General features: G+C 42.2%; 1 protein-coding gene across 1 annotated transcript in view; it reads left to right on the top strand.

Moving 5' to 3' along the window:
• The window catches only part of BMP5 (bone morphogenetic protein 5), a 406,090-nt gene that overhangs the window by 368,570 nt on the left and 24,862 nt on the right, over positions 1-12,658 (top strand). The window contains exon 4 of the mRNA XM_073675430.1: positions 2,450-2,647. Within this exon, the coding sequence (XP_073531531.1) occupies positions 2,450-2,647 (198 nt within the window). The remainder of the gene's footprint in view (positions 1-2,449; positions 2,648-12,658) is intronic.

The following is a 12,658-nucleotide window of genomic DNA, read 5'->3' as shown; positions in this document are numbered from 1 at the left end:
GCTAGCAGAGAAAACAAGATAGAGGAGATCTGACACCAGCAAACAATATAACTCTAAGCTTAATAATCACCTCTCCGTGAACAAATTTCTATTGATAGAGGCGCACTTTACATCTTTTCTAAAATTCTCATGTCTTGCCACCTGGAGGTATAAATAGGCTTCGTCAAACTGAGTGGTAGAGGCCCGTACATAAGACTCGAGGCAAATGTAGCTTGTGTCTTATTTGAGCACTGTAAATAGAATCCAATCAACAAAGTGATCAGCTATGTATCAATTTTCTCAATTAGTTGCCCAAAAAGAGACAGCAAGAAAAAAAGTGTGGATTTGCCATAAGATATACAGCAAATATAATGCTTATTTGCATAAATGAAAAGTAATTACGGAATTTATTTACGCATACTGTTCTTAACTCAAATTTGGTAGTTTACCTTCAAAACGAACCGCTAAGTTAATATAATTGCTACAATCACTATAAATTTCTGCTTCAGCTCCATTAAACTTAATTATCTTGAATGCCCGCTGTCGGAATGCAATGTGGAGCTTTTTACATTTCGTTTAGAGGAATTCATGCAAGGATAAATGTTTGTATACATATGCTGCATTGCTAGGCAAATGCAGCTTATTTTATATTTAATCAAGCCAGCTGTGAATGTATAAAGTAGAGCGAGAGATCATTTCCACCACATGAATATTTATATATGATTGCTTTTAGCATTTTTGTATAAATGTAGCTTTACTGGCGATTAAAATAAAATTACCTGCAGATGCTTTTTTTGCTCCTCATTTCAAGGACCATAAAATTGGCGATCATGTTTGTAGCTTTTTTTTTTAAATAATGCTGTCAAATTTATTTAATCCTCCAGATATTCTTTAGACCTTCATTAACAGGAAACACAGTTGTAAGATGTTGTTCTATGATTAATACAGATATTGCTTTCGTGTACTTGTGCATGCACCGTGTCTGGAATCGCTGCAGAGACTCTTTCACTTTGTCAAAAGTGGAGATTTTCTACAAAAAAAAAATCTAAAATCAAACCCTCTTTGCACCCATAAAAGGGTTGCTCACTACTAGTACAACCTCTTCTCACTCTGCTTGTTTGCCCCCATTAAAATAAAAACACTCATATTCACCTCCCGTGCCTGCGCCGTTCCAGCGGTGTTAGCACTCGTGTTCCTGAGGAGTATTTTTAGTTTAATGGGGGCAAACAATCAGAGTGAGAAGGGGTTGTACTAGTAGTAGACAACCCCTTTAAATGTACTCACTATTGATGAGCGAGTATGCTCGCCACTGCTCGGTACTCGCTCGAGCATCTCAGTACTCGAGATGCTCGGAGTTCGCCGAGTACTTTCGAGATGCTCAGGTGGGAGCTCGGGTCCCCGTCCTGCATGTTTGGCGCTATTTAGAGCACCAATAATGCAAGGATTGTCTGCCACTCACTGTAGTGTCACAGCCATGGTGGTTGTGGCATTACAGTGACCAAATCGATGGGAACAGTGCTCACAGTGAAACATGAAAAGCCGCTAATTCATCTGCGGCATACACCGGTACCCGACAATTTAGAACAGAAAGAATGGAGCATCACACATAGATTAGATAGATAGAAACATGTCAGTCACATATATAATAAGTACAGTGACAGTGTTGGTTACTGTACTTGTCATTTAGTGTTAAAATAAAGGATTTATTAAAAAAAAAATAATAGTGTTTTTGTTTCTTTAAAACAGCCGGCCGGCAATTCATCAGCGGCATACATCGGTACCCGACAATTTAGAACAGAAAGAATAGAGCATCACACATAGATTAGATAGATAGAAACATGTCAGTCACATATATAATAAGTACAGTGACAGTGTTGGTTACTGTACTTGTCATTTAGTGTTAAAATAAAGGATTTATTAAAAAAAAAATTGGCGTGGGGTTTCCCAAAATTTTAGTCTCTAGCGGAGGTTAAGCAGATGGCTGGGGCAGATGTTTGAAGCCTGGGAAGGGGGTAATACCCACGGAGCTTCCCAGGCTACTAATATCAGCCCCCAGCTGAATACCTAGCCTTTACTAGCTATTAAAATGGGGGACCCCCAAAAAAAATGATGTGGGGTCTCCCCTATTTTAATAGCTAGCAAAGGCTAGGCAGACAGCTGGGGGCTGATATTAATAGCACAGGAAGGGTGCCATGAATATTGGCCCCCTCCCAGGCTGGAAACACCAGCCGTCAGCCGCCCCAGAAATGGAGCATCCATAGGATGCGCCAATTCTGGCATTTAGCCTCGCTCTAAATGTCCCTAAATGGCAACAAGTTGTATTGCGCTACAGTACAGCACCCATCAAAGTCTGAGGCCATAATGTGTCACTGCTTTACTCACTCTGCTGTATATATAATACCTAAATCTGATTGGATATTTTGTTTTGTTTTTACTGATAATAATGAATGTTATTTGTATTTTCTTTTAGGCAGGAGTGTCAATGTTAAGTCAGTGGGTCTTGTTGGCAGACATGGCCCTCAGTCAAAGCAACCTTTTTTGGTTGCCTTCTTCAAGGCGAGTGAAGTTCTACTCCGCTCAGTCAGAGCTGCAAGTACAAAAAGGAAAAAACAAGACAAGAACAAGTCTATAGCTCAACATGATGCATCTAAGATGCCCACGAATGCAGGCAAGTACGATACTATATTATAAATGACAATTTAGTACGTAACATATGGTATATGATAGGTAACAACTGTGACTGGCAGATAACATGACTTTATCTCTGGGTGGTCTTTGAACACATTTCTTATTTTCGAATGTCCATAATGCAATTGATTAATTATTAAGCAAACTAGTAGCCCAAGTTCCAAAACAAATAAGTTTCGGAAGCTAGAAAAGTGTGCTCTACATAATAAAAACTATCTCAAATTACCCATGTCTATTTAGTCTCAGCCTTTTTACACGATAACCAACAAAGTTGTCATAATTAATAAATTAGTAAGTGGCATTACGGAAAACCAAAATAAAATTTATAAGATTACAGAGATGTTCGCCAATTCAAAAAGTGAATTGCCCAGGGCAGATCGCGTGGAAATCTCTCTGTATGCATTATCACCTTCAGCTGATCCTGTTAAAATCTGTGCATCAAGAACATCTCTATTCAATGATGTTACAACTAATCGTGTACCATTGCTGTGTCCTCATTTTGTATTCAAATTTCTCAATAACATAATAATGCTGCCCACCTTAAGTCTAAGGCAATGACTTGGCATGCCTGATGGGGTTAAGCTATTTAAAAATTCAATAGGAAACATCATTGTCATCTACAATAACAGAGTCATCGCTCCAACGTCAGCTGATGTTTTTCTCGGACTCACCTCAACATCAAGCTCTTTATGTAGTAAGATGTGCAATCATAAAATATGCTTCATGGGTGTAATTCTCTACACATTTTACAATATATTTGATATTCCTGTATTTAAAGGGGTTATCTACCCCTTTTTATTTCAAAAAATATTGACCAATGGTAATAAGAAAATAAAATAAAAAACATATAGTCACCTACAGTTACTCAAAACTGCTACCAGTGACATTCAACAGTTTCCTTGCTTTTTCTACTGGGTGGATTATATGAAGTCATTTGACTGCTGCAGCCAATCAGTGAACCCTGTGGTAACTGAAACATTGCTTCCGGGGTCACTGATTTCTTAGAGTGGTCACTAGTGTTGAGCCACCCCCGTAGTGTTCGGGTTCGGTTCGGTTCGTCGAACACCGGGATGTTCGAGTAACTGTTCGTCGAACTGTTCGTCGAACACCTTAGAACACCGTCGAACACCGTTAAAACCAATGGCAGGCAAACAAAAACACATAGAAACACATAGAAAACACCTGCAAAGGTGTCCAAAAGCTAAAAAACTGCTCAGAAGACACTCTCTTTAAAAAAGCCGGCCGGCAATTCAGCAGCGGCATACACCGGTACCCGACAATTTAGACAAGAAGGAATAGAGCATCACACATAGATTAGATAGATAGAAACATGTCAGTCACACATATAAGAAGTACAGTGACAGTGTTGGTTACTGCACTTGTCATTTAGTGTAAAGGATTAATTAAAAAAAATATTAGTGTTTTCATGCACCGTCTCTTTAAAAAAGCCGGCCGGCAATTCAGCAGCGGTACCCCACAATTTAGAACAGAAAGAATAGAGCTTCACACATAGATAAGATAGATAGAAACATGTCAGTCACATATATATTAAGTACAGTGACAGTGTTGCTTACTGTACTTGTCATTTAGTGTAAAGGATTTATTTAAAAAAATAATAGTGTTTTCATGCACGGTCTCTTTAAAAAAGCTGGCCGGCAATTCAGCAGCGGTACCCGACAATTTAGAACAGAAAGATAGAGCATCACACATAGATTAGATAGATAGAAACATGTCAGTCACATTTATAATAAGTACAGTGACAGTGTTGGTTACTGTACTTGTCATTTAGTGTTAAAATAAACGATTTATTAAAATAAAAATTGGCGTGGGGATCCCCCATAATTTTAGGCTCTAGCGGAGGTTAAGCAGACGGCTGGGGCAGATGTTTGAAGCCTCGGAAGGGGGTAATACCCACGGAGCTTACCAGGCTACTAATATCAGCCCCCAGCTGAATACTTAGCCTTTACTAGCTATTAAAATGGGGGACCCCCCCCAAAAAAATGATGTGGGGTCCCCCCTATTTTAATAGCTAGCAAAGACTAGGCAGACAGCTGGGGCTGATATTAATAGCTCAGGAAGGGTGCCATGAATATTGGCCCCCTCCCAGGCTAGAAACACCAGGCGTCAGCCGCCCCAGAAATGGCGCATCCATAGGATGTGCCAATTCTGGCTCTTAGCCTCGCTCTTCCCACTGCCCTGTAGCGGTGGCAGTGGGGTAATAGGGCTGGGGTTGATGTCAGCTTATAATGCCAGCTGACATCAAGCCCAGGTTAGTAATGGAGAGGCGTCTATAAGACACCCCCATTACTAACCCCATAGTCAAAGTTAAAAAAAACACAAACACCCAGAATAAAGTCCTTTAATTGAAATAAACACACAATTCTTTATTGTTCTAAATTAAACTATACTTACCGTCACGCCCATTCCAGCTGAAGCCAACGATCCCCTGCAATAAAAGAAAAATAATAAACCAACATCATCCTTACCTTTCCATGGTTCCCAGGACAGCTCCAGCTCTGCTACATCGAGATGACTGGCTGGACCGCAGCAGAACGCTGCCATCCAGCCTGTCATCCCGCCGACACTGAGAAGCGCAGGCATGCTTGCGCTCCTCAGTGTCTCGCTGTGACGGCATCCAGATGAGCCGAGTTCATGTCCAATGAACTCGGCTCACCTCATGCACGTCACTTACAGCGTGGGAGAATTCTCACGCTGAAGCGCTGAGTGCAGGAGAATTTTCCCACGCTGTCAGTGAGGTGCATGAGGTGAGCTGAGTTCATTGGACATGAGCTCACCTCATGCACGTCACTGACAGCGTGGCAGAATTCTCCTGCACTCAGCACTTCAGCGTGAGAATTTTCCCACGCTGTCAGTGACGTGCATGAGGTGAGCCGAGTTCATTGGACATGACCTCGGCTCATCTGGATGCCGTCACAGAGAGACACTGAGGAGCGCAAGCATGCCTGCTCTTCTCAGTGTCTGCGGGATGACAGGCTGGATGGCAGCTTTCTGCTGCTGTCCAGCCTGTCATCTCGATATAGCAGAGCTGAAGCTGTCGTGGGAACCATGGAAAGGTAAGGATGAGGTTGGTTTATTATTTTTCTTTTATTGCAGGAGATCGTTGGCTTCAGCTGGAATGGGCGTGATGGTAAGTATGGTTTAATTTAGAACAATAAAGAATTGTGTGTTTATTTCAATTAAAGGACTTTATTCTGGGTGTTGTGTTTTTTTTAAATACTTTACTAGAAATTCATGGTGGTCATGTCTAATACTGGCGTGACCCCATGAATTTTGGGCTTGGGGCCAGCTGATAATACCAAGCTGGCCCTAACCCCTTTATTACCCAGTGAGCCACCGCACCAGGGCCCTGGATGAGTTGGGTACAGCGCCAGAAGATGGCACTTCTATGAACGCGCCATTTTCCGGGGTGGCTGCGGACTGCAATTTGCAGCGGGGGGGGGGGCCCAGAAAGCTTGGGCCTCCCTGCGCTGCAGATTCCAGCCCCCAGCTGCCTAGTTGTACCTGGCTGGACACAAAAATAGGGCGAAGCCCCACGTATTTTTTTTAAATTATTTCATGAAATTCATGAAATAATTAAGAAAAAAGGTCTTCCCTATATTGTTGTGTCCGGCCAGGTACAAATAGTCAGCTGGTGGTTGGGGGCAGCCCGTTCCTGCCTGCTGTACCTGGCTGGACACAAATATAGTGAGAAACCCCACTTCAATTTTTTTTAGTTATTTCATGAAATTCATGAAATAATTAAGAAAAAAAGGCCTTCCCTATATTGTTGTGTCCGGCCAGGTACAAATAGGCAGCTGGTGGTTGGGGGCAGCCCGTTCCTGCCTGCTGTACCTGGCTGGACACAAATATAGTGCGAAGCCCCACTTCAATTTTTTTAAATTATTTCAGGAAATTCATGAAATAATTAAAAAAAAATTGACGTGGGGCTTCGCACTATATTTGTGTCCAGTCAGGTGCAGCAGGCAGGAACGGGCTGCCCCCAACCACCAGCTGCCTATTTGTACCTGGCCGGACACAACAATATAGGGAAGCCCTTTTTTTCTTAATTATTTCATGAAATAATTTAAAGAAATTTGACGTGGGGCTTCGCCCTGTTTTTGTGTCCAGCCAGGTACAACTAGGCAGCTGGGGGCTGGAATCCGCAGCGCAGGGAGGCCCAAGCTTTCTGGGCCACCCCCGCTGCAAATTGCAGTCCGCAGCCACCCCGGAAAATGGCGCGTTCATAGAAGCGCCATCTTCTGGCGCTGTACCCAACTCATCCAGGGCCCTGATGCGGTGGCTCACTGGGTAATAAAGGGGTTAGGGCCAGCTTGGCATTATCAGCTGGCCCTAAGCCCGAAATTCATGGGGTCACGCCAATATTAGACATGACCACCATGAATTTCTAGTAAAGTATTTAAAAAAAACACAACACCCAGAATAAAGTCCTTTAATTGAAATAAACACACAATTCTTTATTGTTCTAAATTAAACCATACTTACCGTCACGCCCATTCCAGCTGAAGCCAACGATCTCCTGAAATAAAAGAAAAATAATAAAGCAACATCATCCTTACCTTTCCATGGTTCCCATGACAGCTTCAGCTCTGCTACATCGAGATGACAGGCTGGACCGCAGCAGAACGCTGCCATCCAGCCTGTCATCCCGCAGACACTGAGAAGCGCAGGCTTGCTTGCGCTCCACAGTGTCTCTCTGTGAGGGCATCCAGATGAGCCGAGTTAATGTCCAATGAACTCGGCTCACCTCATGCACGTCACTGACAGCGTGGGAAAATTCTTCTGCACTCAGCGCTTCAGCGTGGGAGAATTCTCACACTGAAGCGCTGAGTGCAGGAGAATTCACCCACGCTGTCAGTGACGTGCAGGAGGTGAGCTGAGTTCATTGGACATGAGCTCACCTTATGCACGTCACTGACAGCGTGGGAAAATTCTCCTGCACTCAGCGCTTCAGCGTGGGAGAATTCTCACGCTGAAGCGCTGAGTGCAGGAAAATTCTCCCACGCTGTCAGTGACGTGCAGGAGGTGAGCTGAGTTCATTGGACATGAGCTCACCTTATGCACGTCACTGACAGCGTGGGAGAATTCTCCTGCACTCAGTGCTTCAGCGTGAGAATTTTCCCACGCTGTCAGTGACGTGCATGAGGTGAGCCGAGTTCATTGGACATGAACTCGGCTCATCTGGATGCCGTCACAGAGAGACGCTGAGGAGCGCAAGCAAGCCTGCGCTTCTCAGTGTCTGCGGGATGACAGGCTGGATGGCAGCTTTCTGCTGCGGTCCAGCCTGTCATCTCGATGTAGCAGAGCTGAAGCTGTCGTGGGAACCATGGGAAGGGAAGGATTATGTTGCTTTATTATTTTTCTTTTATTGCAGGGGATCGTTGGCTTCAGCTGGAATGGGCGTGATTGTAAGTATGGTTTAATGTAGAACAATAAAGAATTGTGTCTTTATTTCAATTAAAGGACTTTATTCTGGGTGTTTGTGTTTTTTTTTAACTTTGACTATGGGGTTAGTAATGGGGGTGTCTTATAGACGCCTCTCCATTACTACCCTGGGCTTGATGTCAGCTGGCATTATAAGCTGACATCAACCCCAGCCCTATTACCCCACTGCCACCGCTACAGGGCAGTGGGAAGAGCGAGGCTAAGTGCCAGAATTGGCGCATCCTATGGATGTGCCATTTCTGGGGCGGCTGACGGCTGGTGTTTCTAGCCTGGGAGGGGGCCAATATTCATGGCACACTTCCTGGGCTATTAATATCAGCCCCCAGCTGTCTGCCTAGCCTTTGCTAGCTATTAAAATAGGGGGGACCCCACGTCAATTTTTTGGGGGGGTCCCCCATTTTAATAGCTAGTAAAGGCTAGGCATTCAGCTGGGGGCTGATATTAGTAGCCTGGGAAGCTCCGTGGGTATTACCCCTTCCCAGGCTTCAAACATCTGCCCCAGCTGTCTGCTTAACCTCCACTAGAGACTAAAATTATGGGGGATCCCACGCCAATTTTTTTTTAAATAAATCCTTTATTTTAACACTAAATGACAAGTACAGTAACCAACACTGTCACTGTACTTCATATATATGTGACTGACATGTTTCTATCTATCTAATCTATGTGTGATGCTCTATTGCTTCCATTCTAAATTGTCGGGTACCGCTGCTGAATTGCCGGCCGGCTTTTTTAAAGAGACGGTGCATGAAAACACTAATATTTTTTTTCATAAATCCTTTACACTAAATGACAAGTACAGTAATCAACACTGTCACTGTACTTCTTATATATGTGACTGACATGTTTCTATCTATCTAATCTATGTGTGAAGCTCTATTCTTTCGGTTCTAAATTGTCGGGTACCGGTGTACGCCGCTGCTGAATTGCCGGCTTTTCATGTTTCACTGTGAGCACAGTTCCCATCGATTTGGGCAATCACTCTAATGCCATAACCACCATGGCTGTGGCATTACAGTGAGTGGCAGACAATCCCTGCATGATTGGTGCTCTAAATAGTGCCAGACATGCAGGACACGCTTTTGGTGCACGAACAGTTATCGAACACAATCTCGAACAGCCAAATTTTTTGCAAATCGTTCGGGTTCGTCGAACAACTCGAACACCGCCCAAAACAGCTCGAATTTGAGATTGGCGAACAGTTCTAGTCGAACACCGCTCATCTCTAGTGGTCACATACCATCTAAGTCAGAAGAGAAAATCTCCTTTCTCTCTCTTTACACTTGGATAACAAGTGATTGCTGTGTTCAGTAAGTTGTATTGGTGATGCTTTGGTCACTGCTGTGACCACTGATTTTCTGTAGTAGTCACATTATGTCTACTGAGTGGCAGAGGTACAGTACATGAGTGTGTACATATATATATGTATGTATATATATATATATATATATATATATATATATATATATATATATACATATATGTAATAAGACCACCATGATCCCAATTTTAACCCTTTCCCAAGATTGGACATACCATTATGTGCAATTTTGCAGTGAATTCCTGCAAAATGATGAACCGTTGCATCCTGGCGATCCTACAGGCACGGGAGCTATGTCCTCACGATTGCAGTCGGGAGATCGGCTTAAGTGAGAGCCGAACTCCGGCTATCTCAACCAGCAATGATTCCCACACCGCCCCTGCAGTTTAACTTTCTAAATACCACAACAAAAAGTGATCATAGCATTTAGAAGGATAGGAGAGGGAGACGGTTTCCTCTTCCACTCAATCAGCAACTCCGCGATGTCATTGCAGGTATCCTATGGTCATCATATGAACTAGAGGTCAAATGACTACCTCCGGGTCTGCCAGCTATGGTGGCCTGTTAGACCATGCCAGGAGCTGACAGGTGTAACACATTCCATTACATGTGTATTGCAATGCTTTATATAAGTTATCAGATTAATAGAAGTTAAAGTCCCAATATAAATCTGGTATTGATGTAATCATACTGACCCAAAAAATAAAGTCATCTAATCACTTATATCACATGAGGAATGGTGTAAAAATAAACAAAACCAATTCTAGACCTCCTGATGATTTGTTCATTCTGCCTCCCAAAAATCGCAGGAAGGCTCGGCTTTCATTTATACTATGCCCTTTGCTGAGCACTTAAATTGGGGTTTCCATGTTAATCTCTAAAATACATAATTCAGACCATACCACCGACGGAAGATTACATATAATGAGGCAGAGGCAGTGTGGACTCTGTGGACTCTCTGTCTATGATCTGGCAGGGTGCGTTTTTTAAGCGTCTTTTTAGGCATGCACAAATGCATGGTTAGCCACAGATTTGTGCACCTATGAAAAGAAGGAAACCTCTCAGCTGAGGCCAGACAGTGCCCATAGAAGCTCTGCTGCCTCATTATAGTGAATGGATCTGTTGGGAGTTTCAGCTAAATCACATCATTCGACAATTTACATGGAAACCCCTATGTAAGTCCGCAGTGTAGAGCACAGGATAAATGTGATCCAAAATTTTATGTAAAATATTCCCAATAAAAGCTTCAACTCAATCCACAAAAAAAACAAGCCCCAACTCAAGTGTGTCATCTTTCAACAGAAATATAGGGGGCTTCCATATTGATAGTAGAACAAAGGCTCTGGAATAGCACTATCGCTTCCCAAAAGAAATCCAGCAAATTCTGTGCTCCCAAATCCATATGCCCTTCTCCCTTCTGAGCCTCAGTGGGCCTAAACTACATTTAGCGTTCACATGTTTGGCATTTCTGTAGTGATGAGAACCCACTTAATTTATGGGGTGCTCATCTCCAGAAGCACAAGCTATTCACAAAGTACTGGGCACTACAATGTACGGGCACTACAGCGGCAGATTTTCAATTTTTACTCAACAACATCTATCGCTGCTTGTTTCTGAAAAACACCCATAGAGTGAAATTTGTTACTACACATATAGATAAATTCACAGTGAGGTGTAATTTCCAAAATGTGGTAATTTAAGGGGGGATTCTGCTTTTCTGTCACTTTGGGTCTTTATATATGTTGTTCGCAAAACATTCTACAAAAATTTGTCAAATAGCTCTCCTTCACTATTAAGTCTCGATGTGTGGCTAAGCAGTACTGTACAGCTAAATGCAGGGTATTGCCATGTTCAGCAGAAATTCTGTGACAAATTTTTATGCCATGTTTACCCATTTTCCTGTCTGAAAATTTAAAATCAGGGGCTAGAACATTTTTGTGGTGAGAATGTAATTATTTTTTCTTTACCACCCAATTGTATAAAATTCTGTGAAACACCTGTGGTGTCAACATGATCACTTCACCCTTAGATGAATTCATTGAGAGGTATAGTTTGCAAAATAAGGTGGTCTGCTGTTCTGGCACCTCAGGGGCTCTGCCAATGTGACATAGCACCTGCAAAACATAACAGCAAAATCTGCACTATAATATGGTACTCCTTTACTTCTGAGCTTTCCATTATGCCTGAAAAGTATTTCCCAATTACATGTAGAGCATTCGTTCACTCAGGAGAAATTGCACAACAAACTGCAGTACATGTTTTCCTATTAGCCCTTATATAAACTAAAATTTTGGGGCTAAAACAACATTTTAGTGGTAAAAATGTAATTATTCTTTCTTCACCACCCAATGGTATAAAATACTGTGAGACAGGTATGGTATCAATATTCTCACTGCACCACTAGATTAATTCAATTGGGGTTGCTCATGGTGAGTCTGCTTTTCTGGCATGTCAGGGTCTCTGACAATGTGACATGGTACACTCAAACCATTGCAGCAAAATCTGAACTCCAATTTGGCGCTCCTTCACTTCAAAGCTTTGCATTGTGCCACAAAAGTAGTTTTCGACCGCATGGGGTATTGGCGTACTCATGAGAAATTGCGTAATAAATTGTACCATTTGTTTTCTCCTATTACCCCTTTTGAAAATGTAAATCTTGGGGCCAAAGCAACATTTTAGTGGAAAAAATGGTAATTTTCCATTTACTTAGCCAATGTTATACAATTTTGTGAATCACCTGAAGATTAAAAATGCTCACTAAACCAGTAAATGAATTCCTTGAAAGGTATAGTTTCCAAAATGGGTTCACTTGTCGGGGGTTTATGCTGTTTTGGCATGTCAGGGGCTCTTCAAATTTGACATGGCATCTACAATCTATTTCAGGTGAAATACAGTGGTTGCGGAAAGTATTCAGATTCCTTTAAATGTTTCACTCTTTGTTTCATTGCAGCCATTTGGTAAATTCTAAAAGTTCATTTTTTTATCATTAAAGTACACTCTGCACCCCATCTTGACTGAAAAAAAACAGAAATGTAGAAATTTTAGCAAATTTATTAAAAAAGAAAAACTGACATATCACATGGTCATAAATATTCAGACCCTTTGCTCAGACACTCATATTTAAGTGACGTGCTGTCCATTTCCTTGTGATCCTCCTTCAGAAGGTTCTACTTCTTCATTGGAGTCTAGCTGTGTTTAATTAAACTG

This window comes from Phyllobates terribilis, unplaced genomic scaffold, assembly GCF_046119375.1.
Source record: "Phyllobates terribilis strain yellow unplaced genomic scaffold, ASM4611937v1 Scaffold_3__8_contigs__length_932513732, whole genome shotgun sequence".
NCBI lineage: Eukaryota > Metazoa > Chordata > Amphibia > Anura > Dendrobatidae > Phyllobates > Phyllobates terribilis.
The sequence above is the reverse complement of the archived record's forward strand: the minus strand, read 5'-3'. Positions and strand labels throughout refer to the sequence as shown.